Source organism: Ovis canadensis, chromosome X (genome assembly GCF_042477335.2).
Source record: "Ovis canadensis isolate MfBH-ARS-UI-01 breed Bighorn chromosome X, ARS-UI_OviCan_v2, whole genome shotgun sequence".
Classification (NCBI taxonomy): domain Eukaryota; kingdom Metazoa; phylum Chordata; class Mammalia; order Artiodactyla; family Bovidae; genus Ovis; species Ovis canadensis.
In genome coordinates, this window is record NC_091727.1 from 81,161,502 (window position 1) to 81,184,963 (window position 23,462).

General features: G+C 52.8%; 1 protein-coding gene, 1 non-coding gene and 1 pseudogene across 2 annotated transcripts; 1 reads left to right on the forward strand and 2 right to left on the reverse strand.

Annotated features, from left to right (window-relative positions):
* Positions 1-584: 584 nt before the first annotated feature.
* Positions 585-3,950, reverse strand: RPL10 (ribosomal protein L10). The gene is made up of 8 exons (XM_070291914.1): positions 3,729-3,950; positions 3,012-3,320; positions 2,867-2,912; positions 2,081-2,139; positions 1,878-1,985; positions 1,548-1,686; positions 870-1,032; positions 585-794 (listed from the first exon to the last, which is right to left on the reverse strand). The coding sequence occupies exons 2-8, from the start codon at positions 3,250-3,252 to the stop codon at positions 642-644; spliced, it is 909 nt and encodes a 302-aa protein (XP_070148015.1). The 5' UTR covers positions 3,253-3,320; positions 3,729-3,950; the 3' UTR covers positions 585-641.
* Positions 1,078-1,212, reverse strand: LOC138931257 (small nucleolar RNA SNORA70). Its single transcript, XR_011446503.1, has one exon. It is a non-coding gene; the product is annotated as a small nucleolar RNA SNORA70 (small nucleolar RNA).
* A 6,077-nt stretch (positions 3,951-10,027) lies between the features above and the next one.
* LOC138930770 (large ribosomal subunit protein P1-like) lies at positions 10,028-13,455 on the forward strand (annotated as a pseudogene).
* Positions 13,456-23,462: the final 10,007 nt, after the last annotated feature.

The window sequence follows — 23,462 nt, forward strand, 5'->3', positions numbered from 1 at the left end:
TGGGTTTGATCCCTGGGTTGGGAAAATCCCCTGGAGGAGGGCGTGGCAACCCCCTCCAGTATTCTTGCCTGGGAGATCCCATGGACACAGTAGCCTGGCAGGGTACAGCCTCCAAGGTCACAAGTCAGACTCAACTTAGACTAAACATTTCCACCATAGCAACTTGATGTCAGGTGTGGTGGTCCTGGGAATGAAGTCCTATAAGGGGTGGTGGGCTAGGCTTAGAATGGGGGAGGGTAACAAGGTTTCTCAACAACTCTTAACCCAGGAAAAGGTGGTTAGGCCCAGGACAGATGTTAACTCTAGGGCTAACTGTACGACCCCACCTCCAGGGCTGTGTCTGGTGAGGTTCCACAGCAGCCTGAAGCCAACATTAGACAACAAGCCCTTTTCCATCATCCAGGGTGTGAGCTTTTCAGTGCTCCACATATAGGTGGGGGGACTTCAGAACCTACTGCCTGGGGTCAAGGCATGTACCTCACTGGCCCTACTGTCAACTGGCCAGCTTGTCGGTCTTCTGAAATGACAGCAACCCTTGGGGCATCCAGTTCCCCACCCACCATGAATCCAGATGCAAAGACAGATGGACAGGAAAAAGCATTTATTGGTGAGCATGATTAATGAGGGCACAGCGCTGATGCTCATGAGTGCAGGGCCCGCCATTTGTCCAGGGGACCACGATTAGGGATGTATTTGACCCCACAGCCATCTGGGATGAGTCGCTTTTCTGCCACCATGTTCTCAAATTCATCCGCGTTGAATTTGGTAAATCCCCACTTCTTAGAGATGTGGATCTAGAGAGAGACAGAAACAACTGAGTCACGGGCCCTGAGGCCAGGAGTAGAGAAAGGGGAGACCAAGCTCCTTACCTTCTGGCGGCCAGGGAACTTGAACTTGGCCCGGCGGAGGGCTTCAATCACATGTTCCTTGTTCTGCAGCTTGGTGCGGATGGACATTATGACCTGGCCAATGTGGACCCTGGCCACTGTGCCCTGAGGCTTTCCAAAGGCACCGCGCATACCTGTCTGGAGTCTAGATTGGGAAACAGCAGGCCAGTCATGAATGCCCACTAGGAAGAGTTGTCTCCAAGGTCCCTTAGGGCAGCCTGTACAGGCAACAGGTTGCATACACTACCAAGGAGCCTGCTATTTGCAGCCATTGCACACTGGGCCCCCATGGGGAAAAGAGCACAGTCGGCTTAATTGGCTGCAAAGAAAAGAGAACCAAAAAACAGACTAGCTAGAGTCCCTGCAAGGTGCCATTGGGCTCATCTGAAAGACCTATGACCACCCCAGCAACCTGCTTGCTTGCAGGTTATGTCATCAGGTGCAAAGAGAAGCTATTCCCACATGAGCAACTTGTTGCCCAGAGCGATGATGCCTTTTGAGTTTCTTTCTGGGACTCTGCGATTGTTCAGTGTCCATTGAGGTCCACTTACTAGCCCTTTGGCCTGGCTTTGCTGGGGGTTAATCTCTGTGGGGCCACTTCTCTGCCCTGGTCGATGAAAATCATCAAGCCCAAAGTAGAGGTCTCAGGATCCAGCTCACCTATCAGCTCCAGCGCAAGACAACATCTTGTTGATGCGGATGACATGGAAGGGGTGGAGCCGCACTCGGATGTGAAAACCATCTTTGCCACAGCTTTTCACCATGTACTTGTTGGCACAAATACGGGCAGCCTCCAGGGCTACGGGAAGACAAAATGCCACAGAAGCATTTACCATGGCTCTCTGTCTTGGTGGGATGAGTTTAGCAAAGAGGCTAATGATTGGGCACTTGTGATTAATAAGCTGGTCATTTCAGTGCAGTGACTTCCAGGTTTGGCTGGGGGTGCACACACAAGGAACCGGGCAGCATTGACAAGGAAGCCTGCCTCACCTTCAGAGGAAAGCTGCTCATACTCATCTGACACCATGTGGCCACAGAGTGGGAACTCATCCACTTTGGCCTTCTTACGCCCCAAGTCGAAGATGCGAATCTTAGCATCTGGGGAAAAAAAGACAACCTTGCTGAGTGTGGGAGTTCCATAAGCAACTAGGTCATTGGGCCCAAACCAGTTTGGGAGCTTTGCCCCTACTTACCAGGGACACCTCGGCAGAAGCGGGACTTTGGGTACGGCTTGTTCTTACAATACCGGTAACTGCAAGGAAGACAACCCAGGTTAGCAAGGGTTCATAAAGGAGCTCTACAACATGCACGTTCAAAACCTGACACATGTTAATCTCCCAGCTTGGTCTCCTTTACCGGAAATGGGCGCTAAAACAAGATATGGCCAAAACTCAAGTCACCTGTAACAGGGGATTAAAAAATAAAATACCATCCTCAACCCTGTTGTTTTAAACGCTCACATTCTGAAACACACTTTCTCGGTTTAAATATAAAATAGCACAGTTCAAGCCATCCACCTAAATGGACCTTGGAGCACGTGGCATTAAGTTCGCCTCCAAGCCATGTGAAGGGCTCCCGGCGCCCCCTGCAGGGCCGAGGCAGCTGAAACCACTTTTCTGGGACTGCCCTTGGCATCCGAGGCGCCCACATCGCACGTCGCCTGGAAATAAGACGGGAATGGTACACAGAGGCCTCGAGAGGAAACTAAACTAGCGAATTTTCAAGTCCAGAGAGCGGGATGCAAGGTAGACATCGCTTGTACCCCTACACTGGGGCCCTCGTGTGCAAAACTGGGTCAATCCACCTCTACAACAAAATAGAAGACCTCAAGTGACCTGGAATGTCTCAAGGAATATGCAGAGTCCGTCCCCAGGACAGAAAAGCCGCACCAGGGAGACCCCACCCCACTGTTGCTTTTAACGGTTAAATGGCCCTCCCTCTCGCTTCCCAGCAGCGAAAAAGCATGGAGTAGCACTCACCACCGGGCGGGGCGGCGGCCCATGGCGACACCAGGATCTTCAGTGGCTACAATGAAACAAAGTCGGAAAAGAAGTCGAACACAGGTATTAAACTAGGAGACAGAAATGGCAAGGACAGCCATAACCAGAGGCCGCGACTACTTACCGTGCCAAAGGGAAAGAGGCGCTCCCACGCCTGCGCAGGTCTTATATAGGCAGCCTATCTTCACGCGTAGGAACCATAGAGTCCAGGCGAGGGCGCGTAGACGCTCTATCAGACTTCCGGACCATAGATGTAGCGATGCTCTGCGCCTGCGTGCGGTGGGAGCTGAGCACATGCGCAGACCGAGAAGGCGGTTAGGCTCCCAACTGCGGGCGCCCAGCTGGCGAATGGGGTTTCGCCACATCGGCGCGAGAACCCAGCTTCCGGCTGGCCATCTTGGGCGTAGAGCTCTTGCCCGAGGCTTTGCCGTAACTGTGAAAGACAATATGTTCCTAGAGTTGAAAGTACCCTCAAGTTCACGGCGGCCGCGCGCATGTTGCCAGGCATCGCAGAGCCTGGGACAAGCCTCTGCCTTCCCCGGCGCCCTGGAGCCGGGAAGAGATGCGCCCGGCTGGAGTCTCAGCCTGCATTCCTTTGTCGACCAGGAGGCCGAGGGGGAAGCCCGCCCCTGCCCCCGCGCCCCCCCAAGTGAAGAGTGTTGAACCCACTTGTCCGCGAGCAGTACCCAAGTCCCACTTCTCTGAAAACCCAGGGCGGGGGCGAGGGAGGGATCCAGCGCCGACCCCAGGTGGTCTGTGCCTTCCTGCGAGAAAGGCCAAGGAAAAGCCGCCACCAAGATCCAGAGCTCAGGAAACCCCACCTGAGCACCGTTAGGCCTACCCTGTCTCTTGCAAGAAATGAGACGTTGTTCTCCGCAGGGTGCCTTGGAGAAGGGGAAAGGAAGCTGGTGATCCCCCTCAGATGGCAAAGGAACACTGTCAGTCCTGGGCTGCACCCCAGTCCTGGCCTCTGAGGGCTGCCTTGATCGGTACTCCTGGGAGCTTCCACACTCCCAAGGCCCAGAATCTGGTACTCACCGCCCCACCCCCACCCCCCGGCTCCAAAACACACACACCCCTGATGCAGTTCTTTCTGTTCCCTGCCCACTGAATTCCAGCACCTCCTGAGTGTGCCCTTGAAATGTTTACAGATAAACCACGGATCCTTACCCCACCAACCCAAGGATAGTATTCAGAGAAGTGTGCAAAGCTAATGCTCCTACCACCAGGGATCTAAACGTCCGCCAGAGGTGCCCAGCCTTCTAGAGGTGAGGACCGCAGGAAAGTAAGGAAGTCTTGAAGGCGTCCCCATGTCGCTTGACAGATGTGACGCATCTCTTCTCCAGGACAACCTGTCACTTTAGTGCATGGGTCCTCAAGGAAGGCGTGGGAAGATTTGCTGTGTGCACTTCCAGCTGTGGCACGGGGTCTTTCTCAAGGAACATGATCTCTCATTCCATCCAGAGGCCTTACCTCTGGAAATGGGGTGAGATATGACTATCCGTGGGGGCAGCTCAACTCAGGTTTTTGGCTCCGAGAACTAGAACATTTAGGGTTGTACAGTATACATCAGGCAGAGCTGGATCAGCTGTTGATACTGTTCACTTACTCATGTCTGAATCTTTGCAAACCCATGGGATGCAGCATGCCAGGCTCCCCTGTCCTCCACTGTCTTTGAGAGTTTGCTCAAACTCATGTTCACTGAGTCAGTGATGCTATCCATCCATCTCATTCGCTGTCACCCACTTCTGCCCTCGGTTTTTCCAACATCAGGGTCTTTTCTAATGAGTTGGCTCTTCGCATCAGGAAAAACGATTGGAGCTTCGGTTTCAGCATCACTCCTTCCAGTTAATATTCAGGAGTGATTTCGTTTAGGATTGACTGGTTGGGTCTCCTTGGAGTCCAAGGAACGCTCAAGAGTCTTCTCCAGCACAGTTCAAAAGCATCAATTGTTCGGTGCTCAGCCTTCTTTATGGTCCACTCTCACATCCATACATGACTACTGGAAAAACTATAGCTTTGACAATATGGACTTTTGTCCCAAAGTGATGTCTCTGCTTTTTAATATGCTGTCTAGGTTTGTCATAGCTTCCTTTCCAAGGAGCAAATGTCTCTTAATTTCATGGCTGCAGTCACCATCTGCAGTGATTTACAGCCCACGAAAATAAAGTCTGTCACTATTTCCAATGTATTCCATCTATTTGCCATGAAATGATGGAACTGAATGCCATTAATTTTGCTTTTTGAATGATGAGTTTTAAGCCAGATTTTTCACTCTCTTCTTTCACATTCATGAAGAGGCTCTTTAGTTCCTCTTGGCTTTCTGACATAAGGGTGGTATCATCTGCATATATGAAATTATTGATATTTCTCCCGGCAATCATGATTCCAGTTTGTGCTTCACCAGCTGGGCATTTCACATGAAGTACTCTGCATAGACGTTAAATAAGCAGGGTGACAATATACAGCCTTGATGTACTCCTTTCCCAATTTGGAAGCAGTCTGTTTTTCCATGTCTGCTTCTAAGGCAGGTAAGGTGATCTGGTATTCCCATCTCTTTAACAATTTTCTACAATTTGTTGTGATCCACACAAAGGCTTTAGCATAGGCAATAAAGCTGAAGTAGATGTTTTTCTGGAATTCTCTTGCTTTTTCGATGATCCAACAGATGTTCACAATTTGATCTCTGGTTCCTCTGCCTTTTCTAAATCCAGCTTGAACATCTGGAAGTTTTCAGTTCACGTGCTGTTGAAGCCTAGCTTGGAGAATTTTGAGCATTACTTTGCTAGTGTGTGAGATGAATGAAATTGTGCAGTAGGTTGAACATTATTTGGCATTGCCTTTCTTTGGCATTGGAATGAAAACTGACCTTTTGTAGTGCTATGGCCACTGCTAAGTTTTCCACATTTGCTGACATATTGAATGCAACACTTTCACAGCATCATCTTTTAGGACTTGAAATAGCTCAGCTGGAATTCCATCACCTCCACTAGCTTTGTTCATAGTGATACTTCCCAAGGTCCACTTCACTTTGCACTCCAGGATGTCTGGCTCTAGGTGAGTGATTGCATCATCCGTGCTTATCTGAGTCATTAAGACCTGTTTTGTATAGTTATTCTATGTATTCCTGCCACCAGTTCTTAACCTCTTCTGCTTCTGTCAGGCCAATACCGCCTCTGTCCTTTATTGTGCCCACATTTGCGTGAAATGTTCCCTTGGTATCTCTGATTTTCTTGAAGAGATCTCTAGTCTTTCCTGTTCTATTGTTTTCCTCTGTTTCTTTGCATTGATCACTGAGGAAGGCTTTCTTATCTCTCCTTGCTGTTCTTTGGAACTCTGCATTCAGATGGGTTTATCTTTCCTTTTCTCCTTTGCCTTTTGTTTCTTTTTTTTTCTCAGCTATTTGTAAGGCCTCCTCAGACAACCATTTTGCCTTTTTGCATTTCTTTTTCTTGGGGATGGTCTTGATCACCACCTCCTGGGCAATGTCCCAAACCTCCGTCCATAGTTCTTCAGGCACTCTATCAGATCTAATCCTTTGAATCTGTTTGTCACTTCCACTGTATAATTGTAGGATTTTATTTTGGTCATACCTGAATGGTCTAGTGGTTTTCCATACTTTCTTTAAGTCTGAATTTTGCAAAAAGGAGTTCATGATCTGAGCCACAGTCAGCTCGGGTCTTGTTTCTGCTAACTGTATAGAGTTTCTCTATCTTTGGCTGCAAAGAATACAATCAATATGATTTCCGTTTTGACCATCTGATGATATCCATGTGTAGAATTGTCTCTTGTGTTGTTGGAAGACGGTGTTTGCTATGACCAGTGTGTTCTCTTGGAAAAAATATATACTCAGTCTGATTTCAGTATTGACCATCTGGAGCAGGGTGCCCAACTATTTCTTCCCTAGAGGCACTGTGGTCTTTCAGAGTCCTGCTCCAATGGCTGTGTCAGTGCCTCACAGAAAAGAGCTGATTTCTCTCTCCCTAAGCTTTTGGATATGTACAAAATGAAGCAGGGCAAGGGCTAACAGAGTTTTGCCAAGAGAACACTGGTCATAGCAAAAACCCTCTTGCAACAACACCAGAGATGACTATACCCATGGATATCAACAGATGTCAATAACGAAATCGGATTTATTATATCCTTTATAGCCAAAGATAGAGAAGCTCTACACAGTCAGCAGAAACAAGACCGGGTGCTGACTGTGGCTCAGATCTGAACTCCTTATTGCCAAATTCAGACTTAAATTGAAGAAAGTAGGGAAAACCACTAGACCATTCAGGTATGACCTAAATCAAACCCTTTACGATTATACAGTACAAGTGACAAATAGATTCAAGGGGTTAGATCTGATAGAGTGCCTGAAGAACTATGGACAGAGGTTCAGGATATTGTACAGTAGGCGGTGATTGAGACCATCCCCAAGAAAAAGAAATGCAAAAAGGCAAAATGTGTGTCTGAGGAGGCCTTACAAATAGTTGTGAAAAGAACAGAAGTGAAAGGCAAAGGAGAAAAGGAAAGATAAACCCATCTGAATGCAGAGTTTGAAAAAATAGCAAGGAGAGATAAGAAAGCCTTCCTCAGTATCACTGCAAGGAAACAGAGGAAAGCAATAGGATGGGAAAGACTAGAGATCTCTTCAAGAAAATCAGAGATACCAAGGGAACATTTCATGCAAAGGTGGGCGCAATAAAGGACAGAGGTGGTATGGACCTAACGGAAGCAGAAGACATTAAGAAGAGGTGGTATGAATACACAGAAGAACCATACAAAAAAGATCTTAATGATCCAGATAAGCATGATGATGCGATCACTCACCTAGAGCCAGACATCCTGGAGTGCAAAGTGAAGTGGGCCTTAGGAAGCATCACTATGAACAAAGTTAGGGGGGGGTGATGGAATTCCAGCTGAGCTATTTCAAATTCTAAAAGATGATGCTGTGAAAGTGCTGTAAATGATGCTGCATTCAATATGCCAGCAAATGTGGAAAACTCAGCAGGGCTGCAGCACTGCAAAAGGTCAGTTTTCATTCCAATGCCAAAGAAAGGCAATGCCAAAGAATGTTCAACCTACTGCACAATGTCGTTCATCTCACACACTAGCAAAGTAATGCTCAAAATTCTCCAAGCTAGGCTTCAACAGCACGTGAACTGAAAACTTCCAGATGTTCAAGCTGGATTTAGAAAAGGCAGAGGAACCAGAGATCAAATTGCTAACATCCACTGGATCATTGAAAAAGCAAGAGAATTCCAGAAAAACATCTACTTCTGCTTTGTTGCCTACACTAAAGCCTTTGACTGTGTGGATCACAACAAATTGTGAAAATTTTTCAAAGAGATGGGGATACCAGACCACATTACCTGCCTCATGAGAAATCTGTATGCAGTTCAAGAAGCAACAGTTAAAACCAGACATGGAACAATGAACTGGTTCCAAATTGGAAAAGGATTATATTGTCAATATCCAGCATCAATGCTGTATATTTTCACCCTGATTATTTAATTTATATGGAGACGACATCAAGCGAAATGCCAGGCTGGATGAAGCAGAAGCTGGCATCAAGATTGCTGGGAGAAATATCAGTAACTTCAGATATGCAAATGACACCACCCTTATGGCAGAAGGCGAAGAGGAACTGAAAAACCTCTTGTTGAAAGTGAAAAAGCTGGTTAAAACTCAACATTCAAAAAGCAACCATCATGGCATCTAGTCCTAAGACTTTATGGCAAACAGATGGGGAAACAATGGAAACAGTGACAGAATTTATTTTGGAAGGCTCCAAAATCACTACAGATTGTGACTGCAGCCATGAAATTCAAAGATGATTGCACCTTGGAAGAAAAGCTATAACAAACCTAGACAACATATTATAAAGCAGAGACGCTACTTTGCCAACAAAGGTCCATCTAGTCAAAGCTATGGTTTTTGCAGTAATCATGTATGGATGTCAGAGTTGGACCATAAAGAAGTCTGAGCACTGAACAATTAATGCTTTTGAACTGTGGTGTTGGAGAAGGCTCTTGAGAGTCCCTTGGACTGCAAGGAGATCCAAGCAGCCCATTCTAAAGGAAATCAGTCCTGAATATTCATTGGAAGGACTGATGCTGAAGATGAAGCTCTAGTACTTTGGCCACCTGATACAAAGAACTGACTCATTAGAAAAGACCCTGGTGCTCAGAAAGATTGAAGGTGGGAGGAGAAGGGGACAACAGGGGATGAGATTGTTGGATGGCATAACCAACTTGATGGATATGAGCTTGAGCAAGCTCTTGGTGTTGGTGATGGACAGGGAAGCCTGGCGTGCTGCAGTCCATGGGGTCACAAAGAGTCGGACACAACTGGGTGACTGAACTGAACTGTACTGAAGCCTTTGTATTCTTTCCTCCTGTCAGGGCTTTTCTGGCATCAAAACCTATGAAATGCAGGTCAGCAGTAGGTCCAAGTATCAGTCAGCCACCCATGTGAAATGCGTGCTAGACTACACAGCAGCTACATGTCCTAATACTGATGCTTTCAATCAGAACCTTCTAGTAAATAGACCTCTATCAGTTAATCCACTTCATCGAATGGCCCAGATCACCTACTGAGTTGAACTCCCTGAGAAGCTCCTACCACAAATGTCCAAATAAAGTTAAGCTGGTAGATAGCAGTGAAGTCTGGAAAATATTTATTGATGTATGAGCTGTTTCCTGAAGTGTCAGACTTTGTGCCTGTCCCCTCAATCATGCGGTAATTGGACCCCACTTATGGGTCTCGTGGCAACAGGATGTGGTGGCAGAGGGTCTGGAAGACAGTCGGTGTCCCCTTGCAAGGCATCGGCACCAGGTGAGGTAATGGCACAGTCCTCAAAGGACAGAACACCAGCCTCCCAGACATGACTGGGCAAGCTACTTCCATCAGCAAGGGAGGCTCTGGGGGACTGGGGGCTTGCCAGTTGTCAGCTTCCACCGAGGGCAGCCAGATATCCCGAGTCTTGGTTTCAAGATCCCACTCGTTCACACAGCACCCTGCCTTTCATCTAGGAAATGCAGAGAGGCTGGGAATTCAAGCGACCTGGGCATTCTGCAACTGACATGGTGGAATGCTGTGTTTGATTTCCAGCCCTGTCAGCCCTGCAGGCACGGGAATTAACAGGCTGCCATGGAAGAGCTGTGGCTGTCATCCTGTGACTTGAGCCGAGAGGTTAAGGCAGGTATCCTTGTCAGTTTCCTCCCAGGGACACTGTAGTCACCGCACAGCCCAGCCTTGGTTCCCGGCATTCCCTCCATGACAGTTCAGGGTAGCAGCCACTCTGGCTCCTTGGGCACTTGCTGCCCTTGGCTCTTCACCCCAGTCGAGCACGGGGGCAGCATGGTGACTGCTGAGACTCCCACAAGTCATGAGAACCTCAAGCATAGGTGGTCACTCAGGGATGGCTCGGAGGGCTGAAGGCACGCAGCGAGTACAGGAATCAGCTGCCGCCCCAGACCCAGGGCAAGAAGGGAAGGGGTTGACGTCATCGGAAGCCCAGAAGCCAGGATGAGGGGCCACGAAGCCTGGGCCATCTCTCCTCAAGGTCACTGCCTTGTCATCTTCCAAGTCATCTACATGTGGTTTGATTCATCAGCTGAGATTTTTATTTCAAAGACTGTGGTTTTGTTTCTAATGTCTAAAGTTATTTTTTAGTTTTAAATTCTGCTTAGACTTTTAGAATTTGTCTTATCTTGTTAATTCCTTCTTGTGTATCTACTTTTTTAAGTTTATTTTTAATTGGAGGATAATTGCTTTACAATACTGCGATGGTTTCTGTTGTACATCAACATGGATCAGCCATAGGTATACATATGTCCCCCTCCCTCTTGAACTTCCCTCCCACCTCCCACCGTGTGTGTCTCTTTTGGTGTGTCTCGGAGGCTAGTGAAGATTTGGGGAGTTGCAGTAGCCTTCTATCACAGGAATGCAGAAGACTGGTAAATATCTATGAGAACCTCTCTCTGATCTCATGAGAATTTCAAAGTCCCCCTGATTAGGCACAAGAGTACAGGTGTTTCTCTTTCTCACCTCCTTCCTTTATGGACTGATCCAAGGCCCGGGGATATTCACTGGGACTCACCTCTGATGCCTTCAGGACAAGCTGATGTGTAATATGATGCCCCAGGAACCTCCTTGGGAGCCAGATGGAAAGTGTAGCCTGCAAAAGGGCTTCCCTGAGCGCACAGTTGGCAAAGAATCCACCTGGAATGCAGGAGACCTCGGTTTGATTCCTGGGTCAGGAAGATCCTCTGGAGAAGGGATAGGCTACCCACTCCAGTATTCTTGGGCTTCCCTGGTGGATCAACTGGTAAAGAATCCCACCTGCAATGCAGGAGAGCTGGGTTCAATCCCCGGGTTGGGAATATCTCTTGGTGAAAGAAAAGGCTAACCACACCAGTATTCTGGCCCAGATAATTCCATGGACGGTATAGTCCATGGGGTCTCAAAGAGCTGGACACGACTGAATGACTTTCACTTCACTTTACAGCCTGCAAAAGGAGGTCAGGCTTAGAGGCCAATGTCCCTATCCACCCTTCCCTCCTGCTAGCCAGAGATTCAGAACAAGCTGCTCAAGCCTTCCGTGTCCTCATTTGCTCATCTGGAGAAGGGGGTGACTTGCTACCGACTTCCTAGGGCCGCCACGAGGCTTGGATGGGTGAATCCAGGCCCGTAACAGACACTCCCAGCCCTTACAGAAAATTATATCATCTGGCCTCTGACAGTAACGCCCTGGGGAGGTAACAAAGCCACTCCTCTCTCTGAGGGACCTGCCAGCATTCCATGAGGATGGGTGGTGTCTTAAACGTGAGATTGCAAACCAGTCTTCAGCTGGCCCTCTGGGAGTCTTGAGTGGGAAGCCAGAGGTGAGGCATCCCTTCTGGGAGCATTCCCTCTGCCAGGAGCCCAGCAGTACAACCACAGTGCCGGGGATCGGCCGGGGGGTGGGGAACCTCCCTCAGCCAGTGGTTTGCTAAAGCCCCACTGTCTGTGGCAGCAGGATGGAAGTCTCTGCTTGTAGAGGACGGGGACCGGTCTTTTGCTCACTCAGACACATGCTGGGATGGACGCAGTTCCTTTTACAGCCTTGTGCTTCCTTCTTACGGTGCAGGTAACCTTCAAGAGCAATGGTTTTAGGTGGATTCTCGGTTCTTATTTGTGCTTTCCCCATGGATTTCGCTTGCTCACTGGCGGGCCACCTATGCATTTAAATAATATAAAACACTTCATGTACAGGTTTCCCTGTCTTTTCCCCAACTGACCTGGCATCCCAGGAGGGCAGGGGCACTGGCCCCAGTCCTGGCCTACCTAGCCTGAGATCATAAGACACCTCCTCACACACACACATACACACACACACACACAGTAGTGGGGCCAGCAGGACAGCAAGAATCAGCCAGCCTGGGTCCACAAAGCATCGGGTGTGGGAACTTGGAAATTCTGCCCTGAGTCACATGACTCTCCTCACTTGAGGCAGGGCAATTTTGTGCCCAAGATTCACAACCCAGAAATCATCAATCCAGAGTTTAATAATAATTTGGTCACATAAAATTGTGTAACTTCTTGACAGCCAAAACCAGCTGGCCTAGTCTTTTGAGATAAGAGACGGGAATCCCAAAGTGGTCCAGTGGTTAAGACACCATGCTTCCACTGCAGGGGCCGGGCTTGGTTCAATTCTTGGTATAGGAACTAAGATCTGGCATGCCATGCTATGCAGCCAAAAAAGGAGAGAGATCCCTTTCTTCCGCAGCCCCTAAGGTGCTTGGTCCTTCTGAGAAGCCAAGGCCGTTTTGGGGTGAGGCCCTCACTTCATCTCACAACTAGCACTGAGCCAGCAGCCGCACTGAGCACTCACCCGCACTGTGGCTTCTGTCTCGGAGCTTCCTTGCACCTACTCAGCCCTCATTCTGCCCAGTGAGGTGATGGTCACAGAGGATAAGATCAGTGCCCTCGTTAAAACAGCCAGTGTAAATGTTGACCCTTTCTGGCCAGGCTTGTTTGTAAAGGCTTTGGCCAGTGTCAGCATTGGCAGCTTCATCTGCCATGTGGGGGCTGGTGGACCTGTCCCAACAACTGGTGCTGCACCACCATAAGGTCCTGCCCCCTCCACCACTGCTGTCCCAGCTGAGAAGAAGAAAGAAAGAAAAAAGAATCTGAAGACTCTGATGATGACATGAGCTTTGCTCTTTTTGACTAAACCTCTGTAGTAACTTCCCTGGTGGCTCAGATGGTAAAGTGTCTGCCTACAACGTGGGAGACCCAGGTTCGATCCCTGGGTCGGGAAGATCCCCTGGAGAAGGAAATGGCAACCCTCTCCAGTACTCTTGCCTGGAAAATCCCATGGATGGAGGATCCTGGTAGGCTACAGTTCATGGAGTCACAAAAAATCAGACACGACTGAGCAACTTCACTCACTTTAGTAACACATTCAAGAAGAAACTGAGCTCTTTAGAGAGAGACTGAGAGAAAATCTCTGCAACATATGGAGCACAGGGCTAACAGCCCTGCTATATGCCAATCAGGGTCTTTTGGGGAGGCAACTGCTTAGTATCAATAAACATGGTAAATGCCCATAGGTTTTGACCTGGTAGTTCCACTTAAAGGTAATATCTATCCTGAGGGAGATTTTCAAATCTTCAGAGGTGCTAACAAACAAACAAGAAGAACAGAAAAAGTTATACTACATCAGTTGGGGATTTGTTATGTAAACTATTGTACATGTGTTCTGTTCAGTACCTTGTGGCCAGAGATGACATGAGCTAGACTTTTGTGTAGTGACAAGGAAGACTTTTGCAGATATATTATTGCAGTTAAAATCACACTGAATATACAGGGTGTGTGTTTTTTTAACCTGAGTGAGGAACTATGTAGGTGATCCCATAGAAGAATATAGTTAGAGGTGAGAAACAGAATTGTTAACAGTCTTGCCTAAAACAATGTTTTGTAAAAATCTTCAATTATGTGCTTTAAAAATATCCACGGTGGTAAGGTAAAATGGTCCAGCCACAGTGGAATGCAAATTGGCAGTTTCTTCTAAGGCTAATCGACCACTTCCTTAGGACACAGCACTTGCACTGCTGGGCATTCATGCCAATGAAATGGAAAATTCTGACCACAGGAAAGCCTGGATACAAATGTTCAAAGCAGATTTTTTCTAGAAACCTAAAAGTGGAAACAGGCAACAGTGGGTGAAGGCTTGAACAACTGTGGCTGACCCACACCAAGGAAGAAGGCTAGCAATACACAGGGAGAACTGACTGCTGAAACCAATTGAGATGGATGGATCTCAAGGGCAGTGTGTGATTAAAAAGAAGCACACCACGTTATCAAATTGCATGGTTTCATTAATGTACTGACGTGTGTGTGTGTGTGTGTGTGTGTGTGTGTGTGTGTGGCAAGGTATGCAGCATCCTAGCTACCCATCCAGGAATCGAACCCAAGCCATTGGCAGCGGGAGTGTGGTGTCTTAAACACTGGCGCGCGCGCGCGCACACACACACACACACACACACACACACACGGTGTCTTAAACACTGGCGCGCGCGCGCGCACACACACACACACACACACACACACACACACGCCCGAGCAGCTTTCCGATGGTACCAATGCCACTTCCTGGTGAGGGCCCACTGGCTACGCAACACGCTGATGCTGGCGCAACAACGGGAGGGGCATTTCCCTGTAACTTCCCGTGAACTTAACTCCTTCAGAATACAAGCTCACACCAAAGGCACACAGCAGGGCTTGGCGTGTACACTCGCGTGACTCTGCACGGAAAGTCTGAATCTCCCAGCAGGGAGGTCGACCAGCCCACAGGACGCCCGCCTAGGGACTGAGGAAAGAGAGCCCGAAGGCCGAGCGGAGGGCGGAGCTCACGCGATCGGCCTGCTCTGACTGGGCCATAGAGGTGCCCGTCACAAAGCGGGACGGGCTTGCTCGGAGCTACGGGGCGGGTCTTCCCAGGAGCCTAGCATGGTCATTGGCGAATCAAGCCAGAAGAGGTGGGCAGGAAGGCGGGGCTCCATGTCTTCCGGTGGGCGGGCTGAGGCGGGGAGCCAGAGATGACCGCCGCGGGGGCGGTCAGCGCGGGGCTCGAAGCGCGGAGACGGCCCCTCTGCTCCGTGTCCCCACCCTCCATCTCGGTACTCGGCCGCCCGCCCTCTGGGTCCTGGGCGGGGCCAGAGCCCCGCAGTTCCCTGGGTTGTGCGCCCTCTCTTGCGGGGAAGGCGAAGAGACTCTTCCCCCGAGCCTAGGGACCTGGAGACCCTGGGGATTCCGTCGGGGCCCGCTCTCGGCAGGACTCCCCCTGATGTACTGAGGGCGTTTGGCCCTCGAGATGGCCCAGGACAGTGTATTGGGGGCGCCCAGTGACCGGGGGAGCAGGGAGGGTGGGCGGCAACCCCGCCAAGATGCCAAAGGGCAGGGTCAGAGGGTCTCCGCTCGGCCCCGCCCTCCAGTCCTGGCCTCTGAGGGCGGCCTTGCCCAGCGCTCCTGATGCCTTCCACCCTCGCAGGGTCTAGAATCTGGCCGCCTCCAGCCGCCCCCACCCCTTGCCCGGCGCACCGTGTTCCACCGCCCGTGAGTGTGACTGGGATGATTCTCTGTGAAGCCCGGATCCGGTCCCCTTCCCCCCGCCCCACACGGAGTAACAAGGGAGAGGTGGGCAGAGCTGAGCCCAGTGCCCAGAAACGTGGAGTCGGCCAGGGGTGCCATGCTTCTGGAGGTGGGGAGGGCCCGAAGTAACAGTCTTCCCCCTGTCACTCGACAAGTGTGGCCCGCTGGGAGGGAATCTTGCCCAAGCACTCCTGTTCTCCAGGACCACCTATGGTTGCAGCCCTCAGTGCCTGCTGCCTGCCTCTTCCCTGGAGGCCAAGGTGAGTGAGCCCAGCAGGGAGAGAAACCTCCTGGCTTCACTAGGAGTGGATGCGATCAGAAACCATCCATCCCGACGCTGGTTCTCATGCTGGAAGGGTTGTGAGAACACCTGGAGGGCTCACTCAAAGCCGGCTGTAGGGCCCCGCCCTAGAATCTCTGATCTTGCACATCTGGGGTGGGGCTTGAGCATTTGCAACTCCAACAAGCTCCTGGTGCTCCTGCCGCTGCTCTAGAGGCCTAAGACTCCTAGGTGTGTGCCCCCTGCCTTTCTCCTGGACTGGCTCTCTGCAGGGTCCCGGCAGGGTTGGGAGAAGCATGGAGGCTGGTGGCTCTCGCGAGATCTGTGGCTTCCCGTTGAGCAGTCGTCACCCTTCCCTGTCTGAGGCTGAAGGAGGGGGCTGTCCACAGCCCAGGCTGGATCAGGTGTCAGGTTTGTCGAGTTGCTCAACAGCTCCTCACTTGGACCGATAACATCTGGGCAGGTAGGAGGGTGGGGCGAGATCAGATCCAGTGCCTGGGTGTGGGGATGGAGGAACTATCTGATGAGGCAGAGGAAAAAGGCGTGCATGCCGAGGTCAGGGATGGGAAAGGAACATCAGCCCTGAGACCAAGTGTGGGTCTGGGGGAGCGTGGAGACCCGAAGAGTTTCCCAGGTGGTGCTAGTGGCAAAGAACCCACCTTCTGATGCAGGAGACGTAAGGAGATGCGGGTTCAATCCTTGAGTCGGGAAGACCCGTGGAGGAGGGCATGGCAACCCACTGCAAGATTCTTGCCTGGAGAATCCCACGGACAGAGGAGCCTGGTGGACTACAGTCCATGGGATTGCGAAGAGTCGGACACGACTGAAGTGCCTTAGCACACACGCAAGGGGGTTGTCTGCCCAGGAACTGCCCTGACAGTTGTCTGGTCTGCAGGTGTGGTCAGCCTTCTCTCACTGGTGGGAAGCCACTGCCTTTCCTGCCACACGTTCCTCACCAAGAGGATCTCCCAGCTCCTGGGTGATGCTGTCCAGACCTCCTCAACACCCAGCGCCACCACCCACTTCTTTGGCCATTCTTTGCCGAGGCTGGTCAGTCTTTGCCGAGGCTGGTCTGTCTTTGGCTCCAGGATGGCCCGCCATCCAGTTGGAGCCACAGATGAAAAGCAATGCCAGTGTCGAGCTGCCCCATGTGCCCAGAACCAGCAGCTCTGGAACCCCAGCCCCTGAGTACATTCTTGCAGTGGGATCATTTTGGGGGTGGGGCGGGGTGCTGGCGCTTTGATTGGCATTTACCAAGGCCCTCTCTTGCACCCTTTTCCTTTGAGTTGTTAGTCTTTTCTTATTGACTGGTTCAAGTTCTCTATACATTAATGATATGAGCCCTGAGTCACATCTTGGTAATATTTTTTGCCCCACTTTGTCACTTGTCTCTTGACTTGGTGGTTTGGGGTTTGTGTTTGACTAGGCAGACGATCTTAGCGTTTGTGTCATCAGACTTTCCAGGCTCTTCCTAATGGTTTTTGGGGTTTCTTGTCGGTTTATTTTCTTCCAGTTGACTTAGGGTGATCTTGTCCATTTAAAGTCATCGTGTATAAATTACCCATTGCTGAATAACAAGGGGCTACCCAGGTGACGCTAGCAGTAAAAACCTGCCTGTCAACATAGGAGACATAAGAGACATGGGTTGGGAAGATGCCCTGGAGAAGCCAATGGCAACACACACTAGTACTCTTGCCTGGAGAATCCCATGGACAGAGGAGCCTGGAGGGCTACAGTCCATGGGGTTGCAAAGAGTTGGACACGACTGAAGTGATTTAGCACACAAGCATGCATAGCAAATTAGCCCAAATGGAGTGTAGTCCCTTAAAACAACCAGCACTTGTGATCTCCCAGGTGTCTGAAGGACAGGATTCTAGAAGGCCTGGCTGGGGCTTCTGGCCTGGGGTCCATCACAGGCTGCAGTCAAGGCTTCTCCGGGGCCAGAGCCCTCTGGTCTGCCTGGGGAGTCGGAGTGGGAGGGGGGTAGGCTCTGCTTCTGGAGGGTTCACGGGGCTGCGGCAGGGGACGGTCCCTCCCCACCGGGCTGCTCGGGTCAGGCCTTCCCCAGATCCAGCGATCTCAGAGAGACAGAGCAGCCCCGAGATAGAAGCCAAAGTGTTTGTCTCATAACTCACTCCCTCACCTCTGCTGTGGTTTTATGGTTCACACTGGTCACCCCGTGGAGAAGAGAGCAGTACCAGCGTGGGCCTGGGTTCTTCACGTTCGTGCCGCATGAGAAGGCTCCAAGGAGTGTCCCTGCCCCTGAGCCCGGGTGTGGGACTCCCAGGCTGCCCAGACCCCTCAGGAATGTGTCGTTTGTGGAAGCAGGGGTGGCGGGTTGCAGCCCGGAACCAAGCCATGCCAGGTGTGTGTTGTACAGGCAGAGTGGCTTTTCACCTTGAAATGGTTGCAGACCAAACACACGGAAAGCCAGAGAAAGAGAGACCATGTGATGATCCCAGCATGGCCCACAGAGCCCGTGGCATGTGCCCTCTGCCCTCCTCCCAGGAGTCTGCAGCCCGAAGGGCCATCCCAGCTGGTGGTGCAGCCCTGGGCACGGGTGCAAAAGCTTTCTCACCCTGGCAGCCCGTGCACGCCACGGCTGTGCAAGTGCTCAGGCCTGAGCCCCGTGCTCTCTGACCTCCGAGGCGTCCCCACCCTGTGGTCAGCCCTGCCCGCAGCCCCTCCTTCTCAGGGGCCCCCCGTTGAGGGGGTGAAGGCTGATGAGCCCCTTTTCTTCAATGACTGTGCCCGGTAGCCCTGGGCTGGGCTGGTGCCAGCCTGGGGTGGCAGCTGAGTGTCCCGTTGGTCCCAGGAAGGCGCTCCCGCTGTGCCCATGGGGGACGTGCCCACCGCCCCACCTCCTGGCTGGGACTGAGACGGGACTCCTGGTGACACGCTTGGTGGCTCTGAATGTGTCATGCAGCTTCTGTGGGCGGTGAGGGCTCCTCCTGTTGCCTCTTGCTTCTGGGCAGTGCTGGGGCCCTTGGCGCAAGCTCCTGGCCCCGTCCATGGCCACTACGCTCTTCTTGAGCCTGAAAACCCTGGCCTCGGGAGAGCCGGGCTCTCTGTCTCCGTCCCGGGGCAGAAGCAGAGGCTGAGGCTGAGCTTGCGGGGCCTGTCCTCGGGGATCATGGACGTGGCTCGTGGGGCAGGATGTGGGGCCACTGCAGGGTCCTGGGGTCTCCTGGAGAGGCTCAAGCCCCCTGTGGTCCCAGACTCCTGGGCCTGCTGACTGTTCCCCTATGTAGAGCCGCCTTGCAGCCCCTGAGCCCCAGGCACAAGGACCGACAAGGGGCCGGCTGCCCTGCCATCTTTGCCCTCCTCAGGCCTGCCTTCCTTAAGCCTGCCCTCAGGCCCAGGGCTGCATGGTCAGTGTCTTCCCTCTCCTGCCTCCCAGGCGCTGTGGCTTGCAGAGCTCCTGCAGGTACCCGCCTGGTGGACGGGCACAGTCTGGGCAGCGGCCCGGCCCTGACCCCGCCCCACTGTCTGCCTGCCCCGGGCTTCACCCTCGTCCTCGTCCTCCGCCCGCCAGGCATGATGGTGCCTGCCCTCAGGAGCTCAGGCATCTGGAGCAGCCCAGCCTCTGCCAGTGCCGGGTCCCGGAGTAGTCCCCCTCATTCAGCTCTGCTCCCTGGGCTGTGGCCTCCCTGGGCTCATGGGGACCTTGCAGACATCCGTGGCGAGTGGTGGAGCTGGCTGAGGCCAGCCTGATCTCTGAGCAGCACAGCGTGCCCTTGCCGGGTGCATAAGTCCTCCTGGGGGTGCCCCTGGCCTGTGGAGGAGGCTGCTGTAGGTGGCAGGCCTTGTCCTCTGGGGACCTGTCCACAGCTGGGACGTGGAGCTGGATGATACACACACACAGCTTGGATGTGGACCTGGATGATCCACACAGACACACAGATGCACACACACTCGAGTTCCTGGCTGCCAGTATCCATTATGCATGTTTGCTGACTGTTACTTGTCCACAGCTGGGACCTGGAGCTGGATGACACACACACACACAGAGGCACACATGCATGCACACACACACACACACACACTCGAGTTCCTGGCGGCCAGCATCCATCACTCTTCACGTTCACTGACCCTAACATATCAGCTGCTCTCCCCTTGGCTCACTGCCTCCGTCGGGGTTCCAGTGGGGTGCCCATCAGTGCCCTGGCCCTGCGCCCTCGAGTGGGGTGTGGCTGCCCGGACTGGGGGCCGTGCAGGACTTCCAAGGGTCTCTAGACCTCCGTCGCCATCATTGAAACACCAAGGCTCTCTCTCTGTGGGTGGGTGGCCGTCCCATCCTGAGGGGCACTGTGCCCCTCGCTTCACCTAGGTCCGGCCCACCCTCCTGGGGGAGCGGGCACCAGGGAGAGTGAGGTGCAGGGGTGCCCCGGGGTGGGGCGGGCCGGCTGTGGTGTGGGAGTGATCAGCTCCCCCGTCCCCCTGACTCAGAGCAGACAGGACCTGCAGGATGCAGGGGCCACTCCCCACAGGGTGACCAGACACCCCCTCCCCAGGCTTAGTAGGGAAGAAGGGCCCCGGCGGGCACCTGTGGCTGGACCCCTCCTCTGCTCCGGGGGGGCCAGGTCTCATGCCGCTTGTCCCCAGCAGATGGGCTCCTGGTGCCATCTGCGTGTCCTCCTCTCCAGAAGCCCTCCAGAGGTGGCGCCCTGTATCGCTCCCTCCTTCCCCTGCCTGGTCGAGGCTCTGGCCTGGTCTGGCCCGTGGCCTCTCCTCAGGGCTGTCCTCAGGGTTGTTCCCCCTACACATTCCAGCTTCTCCCCTTGCCGCCCTGCAGGCCTCATGACCATCTGGGTGTGATGTGTTATCCAGGGAGGGGACAGGACTCCTGGTTACACTCTCCTCTGGGGCCATTATCCCTCCGGGGGCCCCCACCAGGCAGGCTTTGAAACCCGGGATGGCAGGGTAGACTGATGGCAGGGAGGACTGTCTGCTCTTGGCAGGCTGGTCCAGGCAGCAGGCAGGAGAATCTGGGTGAGTCCAGGTAGGGGATTGGTGCCTGATGGGCCGGCAGAGGTGAGAGGGGGCTTTCTGGGAGGACCTCCCTACCTGGCTCCCCCCAGTGGTAGGGGACTTTACTGAGCTCCTGCCTGCCCTGGGGAGGGGCTGGGGCTAGTTTCCAGGGCATGGGTATGCTGAGCCTAAGGCCAAAGGCCAGCCCCAGGGGCAGTAACAGTGACACCCTCCTTTTCTTTAGTTCCTTGGGGAGGTTCATCCTCGTGGACCCACGGGCTTGTACCCACAGGCTTGTACCCACTCTTGGATGGCTGCTTCTTCAGTGCTGGGACTAGCCCAGTAGAGTGGTCAAGGTCGGAGTGGTCCTAGATTGTGAAATGCTGTCTGCTACTTCCCCTAGACCTGGGGGCGGGGGGAGGGTGCGGCTGACGTCAAGGGTGGCATCAGGAGCTCCCCCTGCTTGCCATACCTCCCGGGCACTTCTCTCTGTGCTCCACCAGGGATGCTGCTCAGGCTGTCTGGCAGGGTCCCAAGCTACCAGCTCAGTTGCCTCATCCAGGGCCTCCTAGGCTCCTCCATGTCTGCCAACCACCACTACCATCCCCCGACTCCGCTCTGGTGGTACCTAAGATGGCAGGAGATGTCCTGCACGCTAGGAAGCTGCTGCCCCCTGCTGTGCTCCCAGTACCACTGCAGCCCATGGTCCAGGCAGGAGCCTGGAGGTTGGTCTCAGAGCCCTGGAAAGCCCTAGGTGGGGACTTGGAAGCCTGATGTTTCTTGGGGGCTCACGGAGCCCTCAAAAGCTTTGGGCTGGGGTGCCCAGAGCACTTGGAGGCATTCAGGCGCCCTTATGGGGGTCCAGGGCCTTGGAAGCAAGGCTAAGCCTGGCGGGAGTCTGGAGGGAGGTCCAGAGTCCTCAGGAGAGCTCTCTGGGAGGCGGGTATCTCAGAGCCCTGGAGCAGTGATTTTGAAGCAAGGCCCTCAGAAACCCTCCGTCTGGTGCATGGTGATCAATGGATGTGGTCACCCATGAGAAATAAAAGGGGGAGACTGTGTCACCTGGGAGGCAACTCTGTCTCCCTTCAGACACAGCAGTGGTTGCCAAGCACATCTAGCCTCCCCCTCGGCCCTGCAGATGGAGGATCTGAAGCCCGGAGGGGACCATTCCGTGCAGAGGCCATGCCATCTCTCTCCCCTTCCTCCCTGCAATCCCTCCTCTCCACCAGGACCCCGTGGGTCTCCCGCTGCACAGCCACCCCCAGGAGGAGCACTTGAGATCACTTGCCGAAATGAGATGTTGCGCCATGCCCCTGCGGAGTTCTGATGCCCTGACGATGGGACTCCCACCCTCCAGTTCACTAATTTGACCACCTGTCCCTGTGGTCACAGATGAGCAGGCCACACCTCTTGCCCATGCCCACCGCCCACCACGGAGCATCCGTGTCTCAGCTCTTGGTCTAGGATGGCATGAGACAGATGCTGGGGGCCCAGGGGTGTCCCGGCCACAGCGGACTGGGTGCCACAGGAGTCAGGTGGGAGTGCCTAGCAGCAAACGAGGGAGGCTGGGGCTCTGGGAGGGGTGAGAATATGAGAAGCCATTTCTTTTTGGTGTGTTTGAAATGCACAAAGAAAGCCTGTTGGTTTTAGGAAAACGCCCACCCCATCCCACCCCATAAAAGTGCGGAGACTAGGATGCAGCAAAAAGAAATGTCCGGAAGCTTTGGTAGAAAGGTTCCAGTCCGGCCCTGAGCAGAGCTTACCCAGCGGCCATAGACAGCGGAGAGCCCCAAGGCTCAGGAGCCCATGGTGCACGTGCAGGTGAGAGGGCAGGCCCTGCCAAGTCCTGCCACCTGTAGGAAGGAGCCCGTCAGAGCTGAGATGCCAGGGTCCCACCCAATGGTGGCCCAGGGGGTGCCTTTGCTTCCCTTTTGTGTACCTGTTTCTCCAGACTTTACTGCCCTCTACAGGCAGTGCGGAGCCCAGACGCACAGTGTGGCATTCTACCCCATGTTTCCTTAGCACTTGATGTTAAGTGAGTGATAGTCGTTCAGTCGTGTCAGACTCTTAGCGACCCCACGGACTGTAGCCCGCCAGGCTCCTCTGTCCTTGGGATTCTCCAGGCAAGAATACTGGAGTAGGTTGCCATTTCTTTCTCCAACTCGATGTTAAAATCACATGTAAACTGAAAATTGTTAAATGCCCACAGCAGAAAACCTTGTGGTAATACCCAGGTGAGGAACTGGTTTACTAAAAGGAGATGAAACATTCCAGAGGACTGAGAGCCTTCCCCTGTCATTAGACAACCAGCCTTCCAGCAGAAACAGCCCATCAAGCAGATGCCTCATTTCCTTCCCATCACTCTGCCCTTGGACACCACAGTTGGTGTCTGCTGGTCCCAGTTGAAACACCCAGAACTGACACGTGCAAGCAGCCTCACCTGCGTTTCCCAGTGGGCTCTCTGTGTGACTATTTTTTATAAGCACTTACAAGAGCTTCTGGTAACATGTCAGGGAGCGGGCACCAAAAGCAAAACATAAATGAGTTTATGGGTAGCCTATGATCCCTCTCTCAGGCTCAAAGGACGAAAGGATGAACTGACAAAGCTGGATGGCAATTCTGGAGACCCAAGGCCTGGAAGCCTTTAGCAGGGGGGCAGCCCAACCCCTCCCCATGTTAAAGAAAAGAACCCACACA

Bases quoted from the DNA above. Each gene is read 5' to 3' on its own strand.
- RPL10 (XM_070291914.1), bottom strand. From the start codon at position 3,252: ATGTGGCGAAACCCCATTCGCCAGCTGGGCGCCCGCAGTTGGGAGCCT. The intron at 1,687-1,877 runs GTGAGGCAGGCT...GTCTTCCCGTAG, and splicing joins TGAGCAGCTTTCCTCTGAAG to CCCTGGAGGCTGCCCGTATT. The intron at 795-869 runs GTAAGGAGCTTG...GTCTCTCTCTAG, and splicing joins AGTTCCCTGGCCGCCAGAAG to ATCCACATCTCTAAGAAGTG.